The 27,347-nt window shown below is 36.9% G+C and overlaps 1 protein-coding gene across 2 annotated transcripts in view; it reads left to right on the forward strand.

The window, feature by feature from the left end:
- erap1b (endoplasmic reticulum aminopeptidase 1b) overlaps positions 1-27,347 on the forward strand; it is a 126,588-nt gene that overhangs the window by 58,610 nt on the left and 40,631 nt on the right. For both annotated transcript variants that reach the window (XM_039759249.1, XM_039759248.1), the window contains exons 6-10: positions 156-310; positions 10,251-10,364; positions 13,280-13,411; positions 20,167-20,298; positions 23,138-23,221. In XM_039759249.1, coding sequence (XP_039615183.1) covers positions 156-310; positions 10,251-10,364; positions 13,280-13,411; positions 20,167-20,298; positions 23,138-23,221 — 617 coding nt within the window. The remainder of the gene's footprint in view (positions 1-155; positions 311-10,250; positions 10,365-13,279; positions 13,412-20,166; positions 20,299-23,137; positions 23,222-27,347) is intronic.

The raw sequence follows: 27,347 nt of genomic DNA on the forward strand, positions 1-27,347 counted from the left end.
AATAAAAGTAATGCAGTACTATTCAGGTAAGTTGTGTATAATTTTTCATAACAATATTTGCTACTATTGCTTTGATCAATTTTTAAAATATTGCTGGTAAATTACTGTCATCCCATGAAATTAAATCTAATTTTAGCTATTTGCTTAATTTGCAGATTTATTTGCTGTACCTGACTTCCAGTCTGGTGCTATGGAGAACTGGGGTTTGACCACCTACAGAGAATCTGCTCTTCTGTTTAATCCTAAAATATCCTCTGCTTCAGACAAATTAGGCATAACAATGATCATTGCTCATGAACTGGCACATCAGGTATTGAATGTACAGTAAACTGTAAAAAGTATATACATGTTTACTTAAATTTACAATATATTATTCAGGAATAATACATTATACACAGCTTCATTTACAACTTGATATGCATATTAATATATTATTTTTTAAACAGTAATTTTTTTAATAAATTGGATATTTTTCTTCAGAAAAATATTATTTGCTGCAAATTAACAAAAGTCTTTGATTCCCTGCGCTAAGGTTATGTCCTTTGCCGTCTTTATCCACTTATTGCAAAAAAGATGTATGGTGTTGTGAGTTGCAGCTAAGTGTATGAACATTTTAAGAAAATCTCATAATAAATATTAAAATTCCTCAAAAATAATTATGTTTTGAGACTTTTGGAGGATGTTTGTTAATTTATAATATCAAATTACATATTTTTGTTTGTGTAGATATAAGATACATATTCATGTGTTTATGTTTGCATTATATTTTTTTATCTTTGAATACTGTCCAAGAGCTTGTCTGGGGACTGTTCAGGTTAAGACAAAATAGTAATCGTTTACATACAATATATAATAGAATAATTAAAAAAAACAATATTCGTTGTTCAGTTTATCAATTTAGATTTTTTTTATTGTCAATTACAGGGCTGTGGAGTCGGTAGATAAATGCTCCGACTCCGACTCCTCAGTTTCTAAATCTTCCGACTCCCCGACTCCGACTCCTCTGTATGTATATACTATGCTAATGTATTTTCTACATCCATTGAAGGAAAGGAAGGCAACATACATGTCATTTCACCACAGAACTACTGGCTAGGAAGCCAACACTCTACTATAATGCCAGATTAAAGACAAACACAATTGATTGGCGGCCGCAGATTGCGGGTCTCCACATGGACGGGCAGATCCAGTTTGCTGAAAATCTCGACCACCGCCCCCATGCAAAGTAATGTGATGCCTCTGTCTGCTGCAGTGGCTGTCTCCTCTGTCAGCCAGCCGGAAGTTTAGTGCATTGTGTCACTCACCGGCCAGCTGATCAGCAGAACGAGCCTCTGCTGGAGACAGGTAGCGAGATCTGTGTTCTCGGCTCCTTCGGCCCCCTTCACTAGCACATAGCGAAGGGGAGCCGATGGAGCTGAAAACACACCAGATGATTTTTCAGGCATTTGACGCGTGATGACTCGTTGAACGGTCGAAAAATCGGCAGTACATCTGTAAATGTATGGGGGGCTTTAGGCTAGGTTCACAGTTCCCTGTAACAGTGGAACATGACACAATGGAAAGCAGTGCCGCACCTTACCTGTGCATTACATCCCATATAGTGACGCATAGAGTCAATGAAAAGCATGCTTCATGGTTACTTGACATGTTCGTTTTGTGGTAACATTATGCACTGCATGCATTGGGCTTTATTCTTACAGCAGAGAAGTAGTTCATTATGACTGTTTGTGAATTGGGACATTTCAACTTACTTTTTTAATTCCCATTTAAATTTAGTAGGAGTCGGAGTCGGTTAACTTTTTGCCGACGCCGACTCCGACTCCAGGTACCCAAAATTGTCTCCGACTCTGACTCCTCGACTCCGACTCCGACTCCACAGCCCTGGTCAATTACAAAAAACTGAAAGTGTAGGTTATATAGATGCAGCCATTCAAAATTATTGTTCGTTGCCCATATCAGACTATGAGATATTTTCTGCAAAAAAAAAAAAAAATGAAAATGTAATATCTCTTTTGCAATTTCATTGTCTAAATCTGCTTGTAAGAATGCTGCAAAAATGAAAAATATAATGAAACAACCCCATTTGCGATTTCATTTTCAGCCTGAGCCACAATAAAGTTGCAAAAATTAAGAGTAAAATGCAAATAAACACTGGCACCACCTGTTGTTCATTGAATTTTCATTTGCCACTTTTCATTTTCATTTTCAAGTTCTCAACATGCAAATAGCGAGGGTTAATGGGTGAGGCGTGGCAATTTTCCGCAATTTCAGTCCTTTGTAGCTGTAGAGCCACTTCGACCGATAGAATACTTCTCAATTCGACTGTGTTTATTTCACTTGATTTTGATCTTTTTAACCCCGTACTGCGAACTTCACAGGAAAACTGCCTCACAAAAATCCAAAGACCATGCATAATTGTATTTCTGAAGAAATTAATGTGCGATTTAATTGCAATATTTAACATGACAGAAATTAGCCTTTATTACATCATAGTTTACATTTATTTATTTGAAGTGAAGCTTTCAGTGCGGGGGTGAAAAGATCAAAATCTTGTGAATTAAACACAGTCGAAGTGAGAAGTATTCTATCGATCGAAGTGGCTCTACAGCTACGAAGGACAAAGAGTTGTGGTAAATTGAAATACAAAGCCCTGCCTATTGACCTGTGCTATTTGCATGTTGAGAAATTGAAAATGAAAATGCAAAGTGGGAATGTGTTTTACTTTTCATTTTTGCAGCTTCATTGCTGTTCAGGATGAAAATGAAATTGCAAATAAGTCTATTTCATTTTTATTTTTGCAGCATTTTTACATGCAGACTTTGAAAATTAAATTGCAAAAGAGATACTGCATTTTCGTTTTCATTTTTGCAAAAAATAACCTCCCATATCAAACCAGAGAAAGAAGCTTTCAGTAAATTGGCAGCACTAGTTTGAAAAACTTCATGAAAGAACACTGAAAGCTTGAAATGGCAAATAAAGAAATTAAGTTGTACACTGTTCAGACTTTTATTGATTTTAAGCTATTATTGTTCCATATTGATTGAATGTGATGTGCATTTTCAGGATCATTTTCACAGAGAGTGGTAGTAAAAAATAAAAACAGTAATAATACATTTTATTTAAATATGCCCTTCAAGACATTCAAGGTCATGTAACAAGATAAAGGCCTTATAAATACGTAAGTATATATAGTAGTAACACTGTACCTAAATACTCTTAACAAAATGTTCAAAATCAAATTCTGTGTCCATCAGGGTGCGCTCTTTCTCCCCTGGGATGTGATTCTTGATGCAGAATTGACTACAACAGATATCACCCCTTTTGTACCAATGGCAGAAAATGATTACAAGAGAGAAATGTGGTACAAAAAGAGATATGTATTTAACTAGTTTAAAAAGATAACATTCATTCCCGGAATATAATGCATAATCCTGTATACATACATATTCAGGCCAGAGAGAAGCAAAGGGAAATCACAGCCAAGTGGGAGAATGCTGACACACAGATGGCCCATCCAGCAGCTAGAAATGTTGATGGCATAGTAAGACGGTTCTGACATCATGCTGGATCCTCACCACTCACATAATTACATATTCATAGAATTCATGTCAGGTATGGGCGACTGCCTGAAGAAATGGCTGGTTATTAATATCTTCACAGACTCTGGATTCTTTAATCATATTGGTCAAGCAGACATCAGCACCTTTTAAAATAACCTGCTTTTGTCCTTCACATGTTGTCTCCCTAACCTGACTTACAGCTGTCATTTTTCAATCTTCCTGGCAGTCTCCTTCTCTCTCAGTTACAACAACAACAACATTTATTTATATAGCACATTTTCATACAATGATGTAGCTCAAAGTGCTTTATAAGATGAAGAAAGACAAGTTTCTAAAAAATAAAAATAAGATTAGGTAATGTTGAATAACAAAGAATAAAGTATGGTCCGATGGCTGGGAGGAAAGAAAAAAACAAAACAAAAAAAGAAACTCCAGAGGGCTGGAGAAAAAAAAAACAAAATCTGCAGTGGTTCCAAGGCCATGAAATAGCTCAGCCCCCACGGGGCATTCTACCTAACATAAATGATCTAAATGAGTCCTCATGGTTTTCAGGCTTCCCATGAAAGAATTTAATGATGATGGTCATGTAGACATCTGACCTTAAATCCATAAATGTAGGTCTTTGTGGTGGTTGCACTGATCACCACCATAGAAAAACCAGATAAGAACAGCAGACACTAAATAATGTTTTCTCCTTTTTTAATTCATACTGTACAGTAGATAGAACAACATTTGTTATTAATGTGAAAAAAATGCACTGATTTAATACTATTTGATATTAATGCTTAGTGTTAAGCTGCTAAAATGAGTTAAAACTTTTTTTTAACATTTTGACATTTATTTTTCTTGTTTAAGAAATTTATTTCCATATGATAGTAATGGGTAATAGGTTGAGTTCAGGGAGGAGATAAGACAGTGACAGCTAGAAGGGTGTTTGGTGTGACATCTGGACAGAGGAAGTAGATTAAGGATATCTGGTAGTGGAATGGGAAAGTACAGCAGAGTATACAAAGGAAAAGGTTGTTGAAGAAGTGGAATAGTCAGAGAGATGCAGAAAGTAGACAGGAGTACAAGGGAATAAGGCATAAGGTGAATGGAGAGGTGGCAAAGGTTAAAGAAAAAGCATATGATGAGTTATATGAGAGGTTGGTCACAATGGAGGGAGAAAAAGACCTGTACCAATTGGCTAGACAGAGGGACCGAGCTGGGAAAGATGTGCAGCAGGTTAGAGTGATAAAGGATAAAGATTGAAACGTACTCATAAGCAAGGATAGTGTGTTGAGCAGATGGAAAGAGTACTTTGAGAGGCTGATGAATGAAAAGATTGTGAGAGAGAGAAGGTTGGATGATAGGGAGATAGTGGATCCAGAAATGCAATGGATTAGCAAGGAGGAAGTAAGGACAGCTATGAAGAGGATGAAGAATGGAAAGGCCATTGGTCCAGATGGCATACCTATAGAAATATAGAGGTATTTAAGAGATGGCAGTGGACTTTTTAACCAGATTGTTCAATGGAATTTTGGAAAGTGAGAGGATGCCTGAGGAGTGGAAAAGAAGTGTACTGTGATAGTGTGGGTCGGCTCCACACTCCTACTTCTGTTTTGGAATCCTCTTGAACCCGACACTGTCAGTAACGTAACCGGATTAATCACGCAGATGAAGAGAAAACACACACATAGCAAGGTGTAGGCGCATAAGGTGCACAGTTATTATGCAGTCAAAACAAACCAAAGAATCAGTGTCCATAGTGCAATGCTTCAAGCAGTCAAGAAATAAATAATCCATAAAACAGTGGAGGGCAAAATCCCATAAACAGGCCTAAGACTTATGGAACTGGTAAGAGAGGACATGAAGGTGGTGGGTGTAACAGAGCAAGATGCAAAGAACAGGAAGGTATGGAAAAATATGATCCACTGTGGTGAATTCTAATGGGAGCAGCTGAAAGAAGAAGTAGTAATGGGGTAATAGACTAATACAATGTAGTGCACCCAGGAGTTTTAAATGCTGATCAAAGTGTAGCAGTTGTCATGTGAATAGTTAATTTCATTGTTTGTCTGCACTCATGGATCGTTTCATTTGATTTAACTTGCAAAAGTCTGATAGTTTGATTGTGTCTCACTGAGAAGGAGCAACTGTTTTAAACTCTTCAGCAGTAATAATGACTAAAAATGGACCAATGGGAAATATATATTTGTGGCAAGGGGAGGTGTTTATGCAGGAACAGAAGTTTTAAATACTGTTGGGTTGAGAAAGAAAACTGTAGTGTAAAACGATGAAAAAAGCATAAAACAGCTAAAGAAGGGGAGAAATCTTTATTATTTGGACAAGCCGTTCACTTGTTTGTGACAGGGTTACAATTTTTCATATCACCACTTTATCAATAACTGGACATCTTACAGAATTACTGGAATTTTTACAGAATTATTTTTTCCATTTCATGAAGGATTTTTTTGGGATTTGTGTATAGTACAGTATATAGTTGTGTGTTCTGTGTGTTAGAGTATAGTGGAGGGCGTTGTACAAGGTATTTGTTATTCTATATGGTATTTAGTTTTCTGTATTTCAGTTTAAATTCAATATATATAAAATAATTGCCTTGTATCCTGTACAGTCAGGATACACTCTGCCCCCGCCCACAATAGTCTTGAATGGGATTAAGCAAGTTCTGTAAAGGATAGATGGAGAAGCAGTGGCATGACCGCTGCCTTTGCTAGCACAAAGAAACAAGCAAATGTGTTTAACATGTTTGGCCCATTTCAAATGATTTGGCCTTTTTTTTCTTGCCTGATTTTCAGCAACTCTTTCTTTCTTTCTTGATATAGTTTTTGATTTATTTGCTGAGGAAAACTGTTAGCTCAGGAAAAAAATGTTCCAGTAACTGCAGTGTCTCCATCAATGTAACATCATGCACTTCAGTTTATTCTAATTTTATTGTATATTTAATTCAGCAATTTTGAGGAACAAATGTGGGGTTTGTTAACTGCATTTCTATGAAGCTGGATTATCTTCATTTAATTCCAATAATTTACCAAACTTTCATGAAACCTCTTGACAGTTTTTTGTCCTCTCTATCTCTCTATATATATTATTAAAATAATGAATACATATTTTTCTTGCTCCAGTCTTCCAGGGGCCACTTACATTGTATTTACTTAGAATAGATTGTTCAGGCCACCACACAGTTGGCGTTAGAAAATCGAGGGTTTTTAACAATTTTTTTACAAAGCTTGATATAAATTAAAAATGTTAACCATCTGCTAAGTTATTTTGATCAAAATATTTTGGCAAAGAAATTGCATTTCAATAAATAAATATTTTGATATGTGTGCCACTCATAATACTGTATTTATTCATAAAGCAGCCATCTTTGATCACTCACAATACTCATAGCTATATTTTTAGTGTGAAATTACAAGTCAAGATTGGATGAAACTTTGAAACATGTTTTTTCTGACAGACCCATTGAACATAAATACAAGTAGTGTTCAATTATTTACAGTATAATACACTTGTGTGCAGAGTCCCCTTTTATCCTTTTCCTGTTGTCATTTTCCTCCATTCTCTTTTATATATGAATGATTTTGTTACCAAAAGAAAGAAAAAAACTAAACGTGAAATTGCAAATTTATTATCTGTGCATTCATCATTGTAAGGACTGATACCTGAGCAGGCACTTCTGTGCTTTTGGCCACATAAGGCTTAATGCTGTATTAATGAATAGGAAATCTTGACAAGGGTACAGAGAGCATCAGGGAAGCTGCTGGAATAGTTTCCTTTCATCTTTAACAACCTAGCATGTTTGAAGATGATAGTTTAAAGCATTCATGTCAAAGTCGCTACCATTGGTGGGCCGCCTCGACTGTCATACATGTGTCAGCTTGTCACACTGTAACACAGGCATGTCAAACTCACTACCATTGGTGGGCCGCTTCGACTGCCATACGTGCGTCAGCGGGCCACACTGTAACAAATACTATTATACAAAGTTACTGTAGCTTTCTTTCCAATAATGAAAACTTTAAAAAATGTAACACTTAAAGTTTAAAGAAAAGAAATTTATTTCCATACAATCTCTGTACAACAGCGTACAATTAGAGTCTTAGCCTCTTAGCTAAGTCCTTATATTATTATATTATATTCATTGCTTATAAAGGAGACTTACAGTGTAAGATATATTTATTTTGTCCCGACACTTGGCATCTCTTGTTAGTAACCAGTTTGTCAATATCAGGCTTGAAATCTTGTGTAGCTGCAACTTTTGTGAGGAATGAAAGGTGCTCGGCAGTAGGTCTTGAGTGATGTGGGGTTTTGGTAGCTTTCATTAATGAAAACAATTGCTCACAAAGGTAAGTGCTCTCGATGCCAACGTATGGATCTGCACATACGAGGGTGGCAGGTAAGCATACAAGCCTGGTATACCAGCTTCATTGTATTTTGCCATCAGAATAGAATCTGACTGCAGTTCAATCAATTCCATTTGGATATTCTCAGGCGCATTCTCAACGTTGTAAGAGTATGGTGATGTAAACAGCACAAAGTCCTGTTCTTGTGAACTGAAATCGCGAAAATGCTCACTGAATTCATTGCTCAGTAATTCAAGTTGGAAAACAAATCCTCCAAAAATCAAATTTTACTTTACTAAGTTTACTTCAAAGTTAATATTGTAAAATAAGCCGATATGCAAAAAGCCCCCTGACCTACCCTAATTATACATACTCAAAATTAAAAACATCTGTTAATAAACAACTCACCAACTTCTCGCATCCACTTCAGATCTTCAGCTGTAGTCTGCACTAACTGTTCGTTACAATACTAGCACAAAATTACATGAAACTAGAGCAAAAAAAACATGAAAATATGCGAGCTATTACTACTCGTGATGGTCAGTTCTGCTCAGTGGCCAGTCTCAGCAGCCCAGCCAGTGGTGTAGCCCAGTGGTCCGCAACCTTTTTGACACCAAGGACCGCTTTACTAGAAGCAAATTTTTCCAGAGACGGATGCGTTGTTGGAGGTTGGAGTTTGTGGGATGATTATGGGAGGGTTCGTAGGGTGGTTTTGTACACATTTTACATTACATTTCTATTATTATTGTTATAATATAGTAATAGAAATTATACATCTTATCATAATGCAGAATCAGTGGGAGCCCTGAGCTTGTTTTCCTGCAACCAGACGATCCCATCTGGGGAGATGGAAGACAGTGACACACGAAGTGTGTTGCTTATGTTCAGTCTACTCCGTTATCTCGTTTTGGTTGCTGTCACTGCAGAAAACGTGCATCACAAAGATAGGATGTTGGAAATGGAAGCAGCTTCAATAGCTTCTTTCGCGTTAGTTTAATCTTCTCCTATCTACAAATTATGCTGACGAGAATTTTTCTCAGCATTTCCTTGCGATAATACACTTTCAGGGTGCGAATGATGCCCAAATCCAATGGCTGAAGCACTGCTGTGCAATTGGGTGGGAGGAATTCAGCGTGAACATTATCTAAATGCGGAAGTATGTTGTGGTCAGCACAGTTATCCTTTTCTTCTTCTTCATATTGTGAGGTTTCTGAACTCTTTTGGGATCTGGGATCCCCCCCCACCCAACGGGAACAACATGCTGAAGTGTGCCCTGAAGTGCTATTGCCACGTGTGAGATTGTTTGTCTGGGTCCCAAGAGAGTTTAAAAACCTCATATTTTCTTGAATGAGTGCTGCATTAATAGAAATGTTTCTTGAACAAGCATCACTGCAACCACATAAAAATGGCATTTTCGTTGTCTTCAAATGCAGCAGTTCGCATACGTTTGCAACCCGAGATTTTTCTTCTTTTTGGGGATTGTTGTGCAAATGTCCACAACTGAGCTGTGACCACAGAACTAACTGCTCTGTGGATGATTCATTCAAGCATTTCAAAGTCACTTCATTGTAATGAAAGTATCTTCTGCTGAATGTACTTCGTAGTAACGAGATTTCTATAGACTCGTGTCATATGAAGAAACTGTCAGAAACATAAAAATACTTTGTTATAATACTTTTTTACCGTGGTTTTTACCGCGGTCTCTCCTCTCTCTGTGCCGCTGCAAAGCCCCGCCTGCCTAGCGTTCTGAAAAGTGTCCTCAGTGAAGGGGGCAGCCTTTTTGCTGTAGCCCTTCACTGAGTGAGTCTCCGTTGTTGGCAGTACTCTCGCGGCTCGGTAGTGGGCCGAGACCGCAGCCTAGCACTTCAGTTGCGACTTCACGGCTGCAACTATACTAGCAGATGACGTTTCCGGTACCATAATGCCATGGGAAAACGTGCTTTTGTCAGAAGGCAGAAGTAAGAAAAGTCAATAAGTAACGCCGAAGATGCAGAATGATTCAATCACAAACGATAGTAATCATTTTGTACAAGTTTAGTGCTAACTAGGATCTGTCACGCGGGCCGCACAGATTTCTGTTGTGGGCCGCATGCAGCCTGGGGGCCGCGTGATTGACATTCCTGGTTTAAAGTATTCTGAAAAAGTTAACTTAGAAAGTTTGTAGAACAAAAAAAAAAGTTAGAGTTACAAAAGCAATAGGAGACTTCACATTGTCTGCACAACCTCTTGATTAATATGTTTGGTTCAGTTTTAACTTACTTTTTGTAAAATATTACAGTTTTCATCTTTGACAGCACTGGAACAATTGTGATGTATTTCATAACCCTGTTTGTTTTGCTTCTTGCAGTGGTTTGGCAACCTTGTCACTATGGAGTGGTGGAACGACCTTTGGCTAAATGAAGGCTTTGCAAAATTTATGGAGTTTGTCTCAGTAAATGTCACCAACCCGGAACTGCAAGTGGTAAGAAACGGTTACACCATTTCTACCCTAAAATAATTTTTTTGTCCTTTAACTAAATATAGTTTGGGTGCAGTATGACATATGAGAAAGCCAATAATTTGTGCTTTTCTATTTGGTTTGATTTTATGTTTTACTTTGATTTGATTTTATATTTTATTACAAGACACAGACAGATTTCTGTGAATAGGATTATTTTAAATGTAAAAATTACATCATATACACAAATATTTTATATTATTATATGCCTTATTAAGTTGACTTATACAATTTATTTCAAACATTAATCAAAGTTTAGTACATGTAAGCCACACAAATGTATTTGAGTGAGAGCTTATTTTTGTTGGTTCTTCTAGATTGTCAGATATGCAAAAACACATTTGCTTAAACAAATAAATGGTATTTAATTTTACTTCTGAGAATTTTTTGTTTGTTTGGTTTTGCTATTTTTAATTCTGAGGACTTTTTATTTGTTTGGTTTTGCTATTTTATAATGTTATTGTCTGTGGTGGGTTGGCACCTTGCCCAGGATTGGTTCCTGCCTTGTGCCCTGTGTTGGCTGGGATTGGCTCCAGCAGACCCCCGTGACCCTGTGTTCGGATTCAGCGGGTTGGAAAATGGATGGATGGATAATGTTATTGTACATACCTTTCACTGCCTCAGGGATTTTATTGTTTGAAGTATGTATTTCTGTCTGCACTTAAATGGCCTAAACAAAATTTACATTGATACATTTATTTTCCCAGTATGACTGCATGCACTTTTTGTGTCTGTGATCATTGTTTTTGTAACTGCTGAAAATATTCAAAGGTAATGACAAATCTGTGGTCAAATATATACTAATAAGTCTTATAAATTATGGATAAAATTAGAATTCCAAATACCCAAAGCAAATAATTTCTGAAAATACAGCTTAAGCTTAGTTAATTTATGGTTTTGTGACTCTGAATTTTTAACTTAGCCTTTAATATTTCCTTTAAAATGCAACAATTAAAATTTCATATTTCTGTTTTAGGATTGTGGGGAGCAATTGAGAGGCCAAACAAAACCAGCCCATTTCAATACACATACTTAATCTCACCTTCATTCATATGCAGTTACTGTAGTTTAGATTGCCAGTCAACCTGTCTTTGGGATTTAGAAGAAAGCCTGGGCACTTAGTGTCTAGAACTAGGCCTAACCTCTGTTACAGCCCAGGTTATCTTTTCCCGTTTTCTAGGTGCAGGGGTGGGAGAAGGGTGAGAGGGCCTAATGGTCTATCCCTTGCCACCCAATCCCAGTCTAGGCTGATGTGTGAGAGTGTTTTGCAGTGTGTGATTATATGAACACACTCATCCAAAGTGTTCCTTATAAACATAATGAGAATAATCAAGCCTTGACATGTTAAGAGGGTTTGGATCAGCCTACTGTATAAGTGTACAGTTTGTTGAAAAAGGTCTTTACAGACAAGAGTCCATAACTGAACTTAGGTTATGGTACAAAAAGGTTGGTTTTAAAGTCGTAAGGCGGAAGTGATGTCTTCTGGGTTGGAACCGGAAGTGACGTCATAGGTCCCAGGCAGAATTTCCCGTATTTGGTCTGCAGGGAAAAAGAGAAAGAATCAGTGCACTCTGCCACCCCTGGTCCAACCGGGAATTACCTTCTCTTGAGCCCTTTAGATGACAAGATAGATAGATAGAATTCTATAATGAATAAATAAATGTATATATTAAATAATGTGAAACATAAGACCATATATTCCTCTAATTAAGTAAATGCATATATATATACAGTATGTACTGTATATTGTAAAATATTTACGTCACAATCCCTACCCATCCTCAAATGAAAGTTTAAATTTGACTTACAGGTCAAAGAATATTTTTACCCCTCTTGGATCAGAGGTTTTATTATAATTCAGTCAGTGACCAGAACCTCCTTGTATCTTCTCGTCTGCCATCCCCTGATTAGTGTTCACATGTCTCTCAGATGTTCAAACGTTTATTTGACCTTATAGCATTCTGAAGTGAAGTATTTTAATAGAATTGCCTCTGGACATACAATGTATTTTTTCCCACCATCAGGTATTCTTAATGGATATGAAAGATTATTTTAGACAGAATATATTTTAGTTAAAGTCAAGAGAAACAGTTTATATTTGCTTATTTATAAAAAGAAAAAAAAGAGGGCTTAGACAATTATACTTGTTTTTCTGTTTCATTTTTCTGTTTTCATTTTTAGACTGGTCTAACTGTAAAGCTTGAATCAGATACCAAGGCACTTTAGAAGACAGTACAGATGTTTGTTTTATCTTTTGTTAACAAAAAGAGCATAGTCAAATTAAGTACTTTGCTCAGGCTCGCACAATGAGTTGTAGTGGTCATGTAACCTACAGCCTCAGTTTTAGAGTTCACTTCCTCAACATCTATTTATTCTGCCTACCTGTAAATTTAGTCATTTAAGGTCTAACACTTGTGAAAGGACTTAACCAAATTTTCTTTCCAAAAAAAAGGTTTATGGAAATTTTTTAACGTGATCATATTTTTATTGGGGCGGCACGGTGGTGCAGTGGGTAGCGCTGCTGCCTTGCAGTTAGGAGACCCGGGTTCGCTTCCCAGGTCCTCCCTGCATGGAGTTTGAATGTTCTCCCCGTGTCTGCTTGGGTTTCCTCCGGGCACTCCGGTTTCTTCCCACAGTCCAAAGACACGCAGGTTAGGTGCATTGGGGATTCTAAATTGTCCCTAATGTGTGCTTGGTTTTGGGTGTGTGCGCCCTGCGGTGGGCTGGCGCCCTGCCTGGGGTTTGTTTCCTGCCTTGCTCCCTGTGTTGGCTGGGATTGGTTCCAGCAGACCCCCGTGACCCTGTAGTTACGATATAGCGGGTTGGATAATGGATGGATATTTTTATTGTCTTCTAATCAGTAATTATTTCCTTTCCAGGAAGACTATTTTCTTGGAAAGTGTTTTGAAGCCATGGAAGTTGATGCCTTGAATTCTTCTCATCCTGTGTCCACACCAGTTGAAAATCCAGCTCAGATTCTAGAAATGTTTGATGATGTTTCATATGAAAAGGTATGATTTAAGTTCATTATTGTATGTCTGTTGAATGATCAGTGTTGTCACAAGTGGTAATGGGTCTAAAAATTCATGGGAGTTTAGGAAAAAAATAAGGTTTTCAGTTAAAGATATTTTCAGTATTTTTCGTTTGTAACAAATGACTTAATTAATTGCAGTTTCAGCAATGAAGCTGTCAATAATTAATAATGAAATTGAAAAAAAATTCAGTGGCACATACACTTAAACCTAGAGAAGTCTACTATTAATTCTTTACAGTTTAGGCAACATTTTATCAGCCTATAAACTGAAATGTTTAGTTTGATTTTTGTAGATAAATAAAAAAATTTACAAAAAAAGGTGATACCTGAGGTTATAGTATGAAATAGTCTAACCGTGACATCAAAAAAAGAATGGCTGAAAATAATGAATCGAATAAAGAACACCATGAGTTCCCTTTTCTGTCTTTCTGTCTAGTTGAGCACGTCTCCTATGCAGTTTTCTGGAACTGTATTAGTACAGCACGCATTCACTTTGCAAAATATATATTTCTTTCTTTTAACACTCTTTTTAAAATGCATACCAACCCTTACCTCTAGCCTTTATACTAAGTCTCCAATTAATCTACCACACATATCTGTAAGGTGTGTTGGGAGTGGGGGTATGGTAATACTGGTAAAGCTGTGAGAAATCATCTCTAATCATGGCTCAATCCAGATGCCCTCACACATAATTTACACATATTCTGAATAGACAGTATGCTACAACAGCATTTTGTGGACATCCCAGGGTCTATTTAATTTTTGTCCAAACATAACATGATAAGTTGACACCCTTTTCTCATACTGCATTTGATTCTGTCTTTAGAAGTCTTGTAAGAAGGAAACATCAGTCAAGTGAGGAACTCACTTGTGTAACAAAAACACATTACAGAAAATCTTTGCTTTAACAAATGGTTTTGTGTAACGCAGGAAGAATGCAAGTTTTGATAGGGAACTAATAAAAGCTGAAAAAAGAGACTAAAATAATATTTTCATTGACTGTATTAGTTTCACACAAAGCAAATATTAATCTCATACAGTATACTGTATATGTGTAAGACTATAGGAAACAACAGCCATGTAATTAAATAATACAAATATTCAGACATCCATAGAAACAAATATATATCAAGGTTTAATTAACAACAGTTGTTTGGAAATATAAATATTATGCTATGTTAGACAATAATACAAAAATGAAACAATATCAAAGCAATTAACCACATTGTTATACAAATACAAACAGACAGGAAAAAACAACAAAAAATGTAAAAGTAGAATATGTGGTGAAAAGTTTCAAGGGACTGTGAGGCAACCAGCCCTAGAAGAGATGCCAGTCCATCGTTTACGCCCACAGGTAAAATGTATTTTTTTTAAACGTATACAAAATCAGAATGATTTTTACTGAAGTCCGATTAGATGAAAAGTCACAACGTAGTGATTACAGGGTAATAGCCAACTGTTTTCCTGATTTTTATAAACTGACTGAATTGCACTTTCCACAGCAAGTATAATAACTTGGCCCTTTAGAAAATAGAAGTTTACACTGCAACTATAATTAAGTGCAATCAAAATAAAGTTACAGTATACATTTTTTAATGTTATCAATGAAAATATGCTGGGACACATCATCAGTGATGTTACCTGGGCTTATCAGGTGTTTTGGGTCTTTCAACATCACAGATCTTTCCTAGGAGATCCAGCCAGGATTGATTAGACCCTGGCTTGTGTCCCTGCAGCAGTGGCCCACAGATCACCCTTCCTGATCCATGCATATCTAGAGGCTCTCTCAGCACCCTCCGTAGTGATCCCTGTGGCTTTCCTTTTGCCATTCCCAGCAATACCAAGTAGACTGTGGATTCTACAAAGTGTGTGGCCAACAAAAGCCATTTGCACTACTTTAATGGGTTCACAGCAAGCCTTCCAGCATTGCCTCCAGGACTGCTGCACCAGCTCCTGATACTTGGTCTGCTTCTGCTCATTCACAACCTAAATGTGGTCCTCCCCAAACGACTGTCAGCTCGATGAGGCTGACATGCTTCAAGGCCACATCTGCCCTAAGTAAAGTTGTTGCTGTGGGGTTGGGTAACTTCAGCTGCTTTCCCAGATCAACCTGAAGCAGTTAGTCTGATGCAGTGTTGAGCAGCCCTGATAATGATGATCATCCAGGCCAATGTTTTTCAACCAGTGAGCCGCAGCCATGGAGCTACCCAAGTGTGCCATGGAAATAGGAGTGTAGTGCACCTGGATCTGAACCTGAGAGGGACAAGCTCCTTGGGTATTAGAGACCTGTATGTGGAGGACAGGACTACCTGGAGAAGCTGGCATAAAAGCAGCTCTATGATCGCTGTGTTACAGACACAGAACTTAGAGAACTTCAGACACATCTCCAGCCTACTAGAGTCAATCTGCCTGAGTGTTTGATTGCCATTGAGTCTCACAGTGGATAGTGAGCATATGAGTTGCCTCTGAGGCAGAGAGGGTTGGAAAATGGACAATGCAGCTGGGAGATGCCACCAAAGTGCTCACTAAGTGCCATATTTGCGAACACTGATCTCAGAGCTACTCTTTTACTGTCTTCTTTGGTAGTCCCACACCTTTGGGATGTTTCTGGTTACAAAAAGTGTACCCAGAAAAAGGTTGGGAAACACTGATCTAGGCTGATGTTAGGGCTGTGCTCTAACTCTAATGAAGGAGATATGCTTTATCTAGCCGCAATGGTAGCTGGTGGTAATGGTCGAAGCAATGCTCTCTGCCATTGCCTCCAGGACCTGGTCATGGTGCCACTGGCACCGACCTTCCCCTAAAGCTTTAGGACAAATGATGATGATGTGCTCCAGTAATCCTTTTCCTCAACAGAGAGGGCATGCTGGGGTATCACTGTTGTTCTATACACAGAGGTGTGCATAGCTTGGCAAGACAACATAAACAGTCTCAATCATGAATTTCTGCCAGATATTAATCTAGAAGATCTTCCACTCCAGCACACCCTCCCACCTTGTTCATTTTCCCGGTTGCTGCATTCCCACCATTCTGCTATTCCTGTTCTCTTCAATACCTCAGTGCTAGCCGCCCACACTTCCTCCAGGATTAGTTGGTGTCTGTCCTTGCCTTTTCATTTATTGTAGTGAGGCTATGGGAAGGGGCCCAGCTCTGCTCGCCCAGTTGCCACTGTCACCACCAGAGCCACTATGTCTAAACCGGTTCACTGTAACCACCCCTGTACTTTCCACTTCCTGCCTCTCCGTACCAGGAGCCTCATGTATAAACGGTGCATACACACAGAAATATTGCGTAACAAACGTTTCCACGTTCAAATCGTGATGTATAAAACCTAAACTTGGTGTAAAGCCACACACATTTCCACGGTACCTCATACCCTGTCGCACGCAAGTTCTCCGCTTGGTTTTGCAGACTGGCGGCACCCAGCGTCAAAACAGTGCTACTGTTCCTGTGTGGTTATCCTTTCTTTTCCCAACGCAGCTTTATAAATACACTGAAATTAATCGCATATTGTTTATTAGTTTAATGCACTGTGCGACTTTGTGAACTTGAGCTTTCAAGTTTCTCCAACACGCTATCACTCGATCAACTTCCTTTTGTTGATTATACCACAATTTAAATCAACAAATAGTATGTTTTTCCTTTGCCTCCACTTAGTATTCGCTGAAATTCTTATGTTTTCCCCCTTTTTTCCCATTGTCTTTTCACAGAAGGCTGAGCTTAAGGGCTATTTATATTGATTTGCATATTCAAAGAGGCGTAATTCTTGGAGGAGTTGGGGCGGGACAGCATGCGCGTGCACAAGCATTACTTTTCACGCTGACCGGGATTTATGTAGCGGAAGAACATGGAAGTTGGTGAACGCACAGATTCCTGCATCTGAATTTTTCTGTGCGTAAGCACATTTCGGCTTTTGTGCTTACGTCATGTTATAGTGTGAGTTCTATGCACGCCGTTATGCATGATGCCCCTGGAAACTTGTTGCTCATTCCATGCAGTAGTATGCTACTCGGACTATGAGATAGGCCCAGCCACCTTCAAAGATATCTACTGACCTTTCTTTCCAATAGCTGTATGGTCATAAAAGACACCTTGATGCCCCAGGATTTGAGGTAGGATACTGTTGATAGATTCAGACTTTGAACCTTCTAGATGAAGCTGACTTGTCCATTGTGGTCAGCCAGCTGTTGAGGTCCTTGGAAATTGTTTGGATAGTAGCTACCTCCCTGAGTCTACAGGTGAAGACTGGTTCTTGGTGATGGATGGGAGTTGCAGTTCCATCCAAGGTAAAATGAAATTTGCCCACCACTTTGCCTTTCCTTAACAGCAAGGGACCTTTATTTGGCTGGTTTATAGCTTATTCAATAACAGACGATAAACTGTTCCAGGCCCTATAGGATCCACCTGCTACTAGGAATTGATGTTGTGGTGACAGTTAAGTGATCAATAAACACTCTGGTTGTGGGCTCCCAGATGCCAGACTGGGTCCATGGACATGTGTACTCTGCCTCGGCTGCTTGACTGTCATTTTCCTGGCAAGAGAGAAGAGAACAACTGAGATTGTGCACCCAGTTACTATCTCCTTCTTCAGCTAATGAATGCATAGCTTTGGAAATGATTGACATTCTGAAGGGACCATAGTAGTTCTTCATGAGGTCCTTTCTGGAAACTTAATGATGGTCCATTGTAATCTCCACCAGTTTTTTGGGTATTGACCTATACGCATTGGCAAAATCTAGCCAAAGTATGACCAGGTCTACTTTCCCCATGTTCACCTTCTAATTCAGTTGGGTGACTACACTGGAGTGTTCTGAGCACACAGACACAATGGGAATTCCCCATTTCTGCATTGGCATGTCTATGTAGGCATTCTTGAGGAGAAAGTCCATAATTTTTTGTAACAAAACACTCAAAAAGATATTCCCCTCCACACTAAGCAGTGAGATACATATTTCTACTGGTGTGCCACTATCCCTCTGCACCAGATCACTCACAAGATCTTCCAGTGAATCTTGAGGAGCTTTGGGTAGCACTTATATACCTTTTTAGGGTACTTAGCTGAATCCTGGTGGAGATCTGTCTCTGGCTGAGGTCACAGCTTTCAGGATTTACTTCCATATAGGCTCCCTTACATCGAATTCCACTATGGGGAGTGGGAAGTTTGTAAGGGCTCTGTGAAGGACCAGCTCTTGTTCCTTGGCAGGGTCATTCATGCTGTTATGAAGGAACTGGTCAACGTGGTCTTTAGAGCACACTAGGCAACGGGTGCATTTCTGTTCTAGGAGCTGTTTTTTTTTTTTTTTAAACTAAACAAACTGGCAATTAATCAATTTACTTCTTGGTTCTTTTTCTTTTCCATCCCCTTTGTCATTCTGCTCTGTTCAGGATCATGAGCTTCCACCTGCAGATTTTCCAAACTTCAGGTAGTGGATGTTTTTGCTCCACAGTTGCTACTTTAAACTGCTGTGCCAGTGATAGAACTGGGCTGCCTCATGGTTCATTGTGCATTAGAACGGCAAAGACTGCTTAATCTCACTATGCAGATTGGAAAATGCTAATTCTGATATAAAGTCACAAAACTTGTCTTCTCCTGAAAGTTATTCCTACAAGGAGCCAGTCTGTATTAAACAATTTGTGTGCTTTTAAACAGTGACAAGCACATAGGGATGTAAACAATAATAAAGTACAGAGTGCATTGTGAATATGTCTGTGTTTCTTCAGTATACTAGCATCTAAACTTTTATTTTTTGCCATTCCTTCTACTACACTAGAATAGACTCAGTTTATTCATAGACAAGTATTAATAAGGTGCAGCAGTTTCCCATTCCAGTTTTATAAAGACATGTAAAGTAAATGTAACATGTCAAGGGTCCTAAATCTTTTTGTTAATGTAGCCTTACATCATAACACACCATAGCTAGGGAGACACAGTGCATATATAGCAAACTCCCCATGCAAATCAGAAAACATCTTTCCTTTCTTTTTTGTGTAATGCTGACAAGAACCTTCCAGGAAACTATACTACTATATATGCATCTATAGATGCTGCCCTTTTTAGTGTGCTCTGTGGTGATGGATTAAATCAGGGCAGTAAGTTGTTCAACATAATTATCATTGGTGATTTTGACTTCAATATTGGCATTTTTTTAACATGCAAGTTATTTGTGATGTTGCTCATAATATTTATATTTAATTACGGACTCCCATGGCTACACAACCCAGTGGCACACAGGAAGTCTTGGCAGTCAGGCCTTCATGGAGATAAAAGGGGCTTGTAATGATGCTAGCTAGTTGTATTTAATAAGGTGGCCACTGATTATATAATACCATGCTTAACATTGAATTATTTTGTACTCAAAATGCCAAAAGTAGGGCTTAACAAAATTTGTAATATATGCTCCTGTAGAAGGTGGTAGTGGTATTAAATTGGTATCTTTATAAGTTAAATTGTTTGAAATATATTCAAGCAGTACTACTTCGAGGGCCATCATATGCAGCTGTTTAATGCAGTTGGTAATTTAGAAAGAAGGAAATTTTAACTTTTCAATAATCACTTTGTTTAATTACAGGTAAATGAATAAATAAAAAGAGAATAATAACAATTAAAATGGTACCTTCATGTTTCAAGATGATTGGCCATGAGTTATTTTTGCTTTACAGTATGCCAGTATGACTGTTATGTTTTATTTTTTTTTTATTTATGTGTGTGTCTGTATATTTCCATCTTAGGGTGCATGCATTTTAAATATGCTGCGAGACTTTTTAACTCCTGAAGCTTTCAAACTGGGAATTGTACGGTATCTGCGAAGGCATAGCTATGGAAACACCCGCAATGAAGACCTGTGGAGAAGCCTGACTAATGTAAGATACTTTGAATATATTACAACTGAGTTTCATTACAATGCATTTTTTACACAATAGTATACAGTGTCAAAAAAAGTCTTTCTAAAATAAAAAATTTGTATTTTGAAATCTGTACATGCATCTGTCTTAACGACATTGCCTCTAAGCATTTATTCAACAATTTTTTTTTAAATGCCACACTGAAAAAGTCATTGTTTGCAAAAATCAGATAACTGTCACGGTCAGCATGTTGCCTATTACAAAGATCCAGCCCTGCCAAATAGAGAGCAGATACTGCTTAAAACATCCCCAGGGATTAAAAAGTTGCTGAAAGTGTTTATGACATTTAACTGAATAAAGTAGCTCAGTGGGGATTAAATATTTTATTTGATAAATTCGTTTTAAGACTAGCTGTAACAGACATTGCTGCTCAGTATATAGCTTTTTAGTATAATTTGGCAAGGTGTTTCTTTAAAAAGCTTGGTTTAAATTGTTAAATTGGAATTCAAAGTAACTTTGAGATTGGATTCACCAAATTGAACAGCATATTCTTTTCATAAACTCAACATAGCTAAATATATGGCAATGGCAAAATGATTACATACTGTAATCCCCTCTCACAAATAGTGAATATTGTTTAACCATTTGCTTTCACACATTTCTCCTTGTGGAATGCTTCAAAGATTGTTTGATTTTTCTTTTTTAAGAAAATATTGTTTATATGCCCAGTAAATTTGGATGATAATCCATATTTGTATTGTTTGACTGTGTCTAATACAATAAAAGAATTTCAGCACATTAAAATTTGCTAGGCAGGTTACAATGCACCTGGATTCCATGCAACACAAAATATTGACAGATATCTTTTATTGAGAAAGTAAAAGTGATTTTCCTGCTTCTTTTCTGGAGGAATAAAAACTTGATAATAAAGTAACTATTCCCCTTTGTGAAAGTTAATGAAAAAGCAGAAAAAATATATCTAATACCGGTAGTTGAAATATACGTGACATAACATGCAACCCCAATTCTAAAAAAGTTGGGACGCTGTGTAAATAAAAACAGAATGCAATGATTTGCAAATCACTTAATTACTCACATTAATATTAAAATTCCAAAAATATGGTAATCATTATTTAAATTTTATAAAGACAAAGTCAGATAGACTAGCAAATTTACAAAATGTAGAATGCATATATATCAGTACTATCAAGTAATGGGGATATTGGTTAAAATGTGACAGATGATGTTAAGATAGTCATAAATGAGCGTTTGGCTTTCTAGAAATTTATTTTAGACATACTACACAACAGCTATACTTAACCAGAGTATGTCACACAGAAGATACCGATAATTGGTTTCTGCTTCTGATATATAGTGCACTAGGAGGTTTTTGAAACAGAGCTATTGATGCTCTTAGATTGTTATAGCAATTTCATGTGAGGTACCCATCTCATCCTCATGGTCATGTTCACCATCTGAGCCTTAGTAGGAGGGGCTTTCACAGGATTACGTATACAGTATGTGTTCGGTTTTTCATTATATCATTTATTGTTTTACTGTTATTTAGTGATGTCATTTTGTTGCCGTTTGCCTTCATGAGAACTGTTTTAGAGCTTTGCTTTACTATAATGAAACATGGTTGCTGTGCACATAATGAGTATGGCATATGACCAGTGATATCATGGCAGCCACGTGGGTCTTGCGTATTAAACAAGCTCATAATTTTGTAGTATTATAAAGGAAAGATTTTCATGAAAGAAAACTGCATTTTAAATCTCTTCTTGGTAAGAAAATTCTTACTTAGGTTTCTGTATGATTTTACATGTAACCCTTCCCACAATCTTTTGTCTTACCATCTGACAATTATGCTTATGGTCACAATGATTAGACGTAACACGTGTGTCTTAAATATGCAAAGTCTTTAATTAAATTCAATGTGTAGTTTAATTTTATGGCATACAATGATGACGGTAGTATTCCAGATAAGTATACTACATATATTCCAAGACGGAATGATTTGATTAATTAGACATATAAAAGAATTTGTGTTATAAGAAACAGAACACCTATTAAGTGTCTAAAAATGTTAAGTGAATAGTAATTTAAAAATAAACTCTAAAGACATAGAAATGAAGATGTAATTTGATTCTATGTAAAAGGATTTTGTTTGTAATTCGTGGGTTTCCTCCCACAGTCCAAAGACATGCAGGTTAGGTGGATTGGCAATTCTAAATTGTCCCTACTGTGTGCTTGGTGTGTGTGTGTGTGTGTGTGTGTCCTGCAGTGGGTTGGTGCCCTGCACGGGATTGGTTCTTGCCTTGTGCCCTGTGTTGGCTGGGATTGGCTCCAGCAGACCCACGTGACCCTGTGTTTGGATTCAACGGGTTAGAAAATGGATGAATGGATGATTAAACAAGGCAAGAAATATTTCCACTATTTTTCCTCTTCCCTTTCATTATATGCATGCATCAGAAGAAGATAAGTAAAATTAATCTTAATAGTAAGTAACAGTAAGTGCTACATTCAGTCTTGACTTTCCATTTACTGACAAGGGAAGATTTTTAACAAATGTTAGAATTTTATGTTTTCTGACCCAATTGTTATTATATTATGGAACCAGCTACTTGTGACTAGCACAGCAGTACCTTAGGATCCTTGAAATTTACACTTAACTTAATGTTTAATGCACTAGCTGAGTAATATGTTTGGCTTTCCTGAACTGAATTTGCTGTTTTCATTAAAATATTGTTACAGAAAAACAAATAAGCCTAACTCATTATGAATTATATATGGCACTTGTTTTTTTTCATTGAACATTGTTTTAGAGTGTAACATGTGAAAGTCTGTCTCTCTTCAGGTCTGTGATTCAGATGAACAGGATGAAGCTCGTTTTCAAGAAAATGAATTTTGCTCCACCAGTCAAAAGAAATCCTCTGCTGCAGTGAGTGCAGATTTTGCTATCTTCGGCTTTAAGATTTTTAAGACATTGTCTTGGGTAATCATCATGTCCATTCAGTTCCCAAGAATACAGTGTGCCAGAAAATTGGTTTTGTAGCATTTTTCTAGGGAGCTGCAATATATGCCAAGTTCATGCACCTTATTAATTCTGTGTACTGGTGATTCCTATTTTCACTATCTTTATTCTTTAACTGTGTGAAAGTTTTTTTGTGCACATAACTTAAAGTTCAGCAGATAATTAGAAAAAATTGTAAGTTATTAAAGTCATAACAATCATATTTTCATTTGTGACTGTTTGGTGAGTGCCAGCAACCAAGACACAGACTCATGTAATTGGGTTTCCATCTTTTAAGCAAGATGCTTTTGATAAATACAGAAAATCCTCATGCATAAAAATGTAACCCATTTCCTGAGACTCACTATGTACTCACACCTTTTCACAGACGTGCACAGTACCAATAAATAAGGCTGCTGTGATACATGAAATTGGGCAGTAACAGGTCTATGATGCCCATAGAAGTCCAGGACTACACATGTGCTACATGAGTCTTTTTGTATGAGAGTCAGTCCCATTTGTGATTGGGACTGGGACTTGCAAATGTTACTCACGAACAAGACATTCCCAGTAAGTGTGGATCAAAAGCTTGCACTGTTTAAGTCTCTGTCTTTTGTAAACATTTCTTGTTACTATTAGTGTTTGGATGGTTTATTAAGGTCCTTAGATCAGTCCTGCTGAAGTCACTCATGGCCACTGGTGTACCTAGCAGATGATGAAACTTGACTTTAGATGAAGTAAAAGTCACAACAAGGTTTCTGAAGGTGAACCTGCATAATTACCATCAAAGAGTCTTGAAGGGTGAGAGCCAAGGGCAGGTATGTCCTCTTAACATTGTCTCCACCTGCCTGTCATTACCCCTGAGCCAGCATCCCACCAAAATCTAAAACCATTTTTTCCATAGGATCAATGCTTCAGCATCTGCGGGTAATGTTATTTTGGGTTTTTTTGGGAATGTAACCCCCCATCAATAACAAGAGTTGACTGTACAATATTAGAAACAGTACTTTACATAATCAGCTTGCAGCAGTTTTCCGAGGTGGTCTCCTCATTATAATACTCAATAAAAAGATCAACAATTAATTCAATGCCTGTGTTAAGGCTTTGAACTTAGTTTCTTTGGGATTGACCGTACAGGGGTGAGTAAAGTTGCATCTTTTTCCTTCCGATTTCCTGAAAGGGCACATCCTGCTTTGGGAGCTTCCAGTCTGCTCATTAAAACATAAAAGAATGTGCCGAGGCATCTAGAGCTCCTCATTTGGCCACCTAGGTTATTATTGCAGTACTGTCTGCTCATTTCATCTGAGCTTGAGCAAACTGTGGCACAGTGCAAATAATTACTCATAGTCACCACCATTTCTCCTTTTAGTGACCCAGCTGAGCACACCTAGTGGATGTTTCCAGAGAGAAATCTGTTTTTACTAGGTATAAATTTTGCTAGCTTTCCACACTATTTCAACTCTAAACATATATCAGTGCCTAAATGTGCTATAATCATACTTTTATTTGTATCAAAAATTCATTATTTTAAACTAAAACTGCTAACCACCATACTAAACAAAATGCATGACTTTAAACTACAACTACTAACCTCCATGTTGAACATGATTTCTCTCCAAACTTAGATATTAGATAATTATAGAACACTCCTTAACATTCACCATATTTCTTTGTAATGCTGCCAACCTTTATAAACTTCCTGTCCAAGGTTATTAAATTTTTGTATTTTATACTAGTTTCTATTTCTATATTATTATTAATCTGATGTTACTTGGAAATTCTGTTTAGTTTTAGTTAGTTTTCATGCTGTACTATTACTTTTACTTAGTTTTTTATATATATTAGTTTTAGTTTTACTTTTAGTGATGAAACAGATATTATGGAGTTATATTTTTTATCATTTGGCTAAACAAACCACACTTTTGGATGCAAATTATGAATCTAAATTTAACTGGAATAAAGTAAACCAAGAAAATCTGAAGTACTGCAAAAACATAAGGTGAGGAATACTTCTTTCTCCATTGCAAAAAAATCACTCTTCTGAGTTTTTGAACATAACATTCATTCTTTTAGCACATGGCATTTTAAATTTACAGTTTAGAAAAGCAGCAGTTGATGGCATGTCATATAGCATTGTAGACTTATTTAGACATGTTAATAATAATTCTCTTCAATCAATAAATTAAAAACAATGTAGAGAGCTTAAGAACCATGCTGTATTTCATACTGACTCATACTGCAGTCATTGCTATGGAAAGATAAATGTATTGCCATATTTTCAAGTAATATGCTTCATCTGTGTCATAAAAGCCAGGGCTAATTGTATGAATGCTGGTCATCTTGGTGTAGTTAGGGGAATGGCTGGCAACACCACAGCATTAATTCTAGGGATCTGATTTCTTCCTCCCTCTCAATACGAGATCAATGACATTACAGGACTGGTCTTTTCCACATATTTTTGCAAAAACAGCAGCATTGTTTCATTGTGCAGTTTTTTTCAAAGTCGCCACATGAAACAATCTTTTCACTTTTAAACATCAACAAAACATAAACTTCCACTTTAAATGTACAGCAAGGTGTCCTACACCAGGTTAGCCACAATGCATTCCAGGGATATGTTAAATATGTGATTTTTGTGATTTAAAATGACTATATAAAAGTGTTTATAAATTTATTTACTAATGTGCAAAGATGCTTGGATGAAAATTATTACTCACTGTGGCACATATACCAAGTTGAAATCACTGACAGTCTGAATTTTAGTGTATCTCTTCAAATCGCACTTAATGCTAGATTATACTAGCTTCAACATCTTTATACTTGGTAGTATAGAAAGAAATAACAGATATTTAGTATCATTTTCTATTCTATCAGGAGATGCTTACAGTGGCACAAACTGTTAAATGCTTGCACAGCAGAATTCATAGTCTCTAATAATCAACATGCTTGCAAATTGCTTTTAAAGCACAAATAGTTTTTTTGTTTTTGTTTTTCTTTTGGAGGTTACCTGGTCAAGCTTATTCTTATAACAAAGGCGCAAAGAATGTTATGAAACTTAATACAGTAAAAAGTAATCATTGAATTTAGTATAAATATATTAATATACAGCATTGTAGTATATACACTAGTACAGTGATATACACTTTAACAGTATCAGTTTCTTTTGATACAAAGATAGAGTTAGTATGGATGTTCATAGAAAATTTAGCAGAGGGGGCCAAAATTTTCTGTGAACCATAAAATTAAGGAATGTACATAGAGACCAGAGAGGTAAACTTACACAATATATTGGATTGATATTAAACAGTAATGTTAGAAAACAAACACCAAATGACATTATTTCTGGATTCTAAAATGTGTTGTTTTACAATAAACATATCAGTTAATGATATTATATACCAATAAACTGATAAAGTCCACAATTGAGATGTTGAATAGAGGAGACTATAATATGAGAGTTAAATTACTGTTGTAGTTGAAACTCTTTAATTGAGATTACCATTTCACTAATCTGGCCACACGATCTTGGCTTAATTTAGGCAAAGTTAAAGGGTGTAGGGAACTCAGTGATAAGCCACTGTAGTTTGAAGCCATTACCTTAGGCGAAGACTTGTTATGATACACGTTTTCTGATTGCCAACTCCGTTGTGATAAAGGTCAGTTTGAAACTGTGCTGAAAAGCCAAGTTAAGTGTATTGTTATGTGTACATAGGACAATACAAATCTTACTTGTTTTTCTCCTCTGAATAATTGATAAAAATTAAAATAAAATATCAATAGCATGTAATAAATATATATAATCATATAAGTGTGTATTTGCAAGTATTATATTCTGTATGTATGCCCACTGTTATGTAATTTTTATTCTTATAATTGACTGTTGAATAATTTTATGAACTGACAATGAGATTCAGTAACTGGCCTGCTTTTCAACCTGATGTCTTAACACCCTATTGAAGCTACCCCATGCCAAAGACATGTTTTATAGAGGACTTCCAGATAGCAGAAGCCTATTCTAATATTTTAATGCAGAAACATAATAGTGTATTCCTGG

The sequence above is a fragment of the Polypterus senegalus genome, chromosome 7, assembly GCF_016835505.1.
Source record: "Polypterus senegalus isolate Bchr_013 chromosome 7, ASM1683550v1, whole genome shotgun sequence".
NCBI lineage: Eukaryota > Metazoa > Chordata > Cladistia > Polypteriformes > Polypteridae > Polypterus > Polypterus senegalus.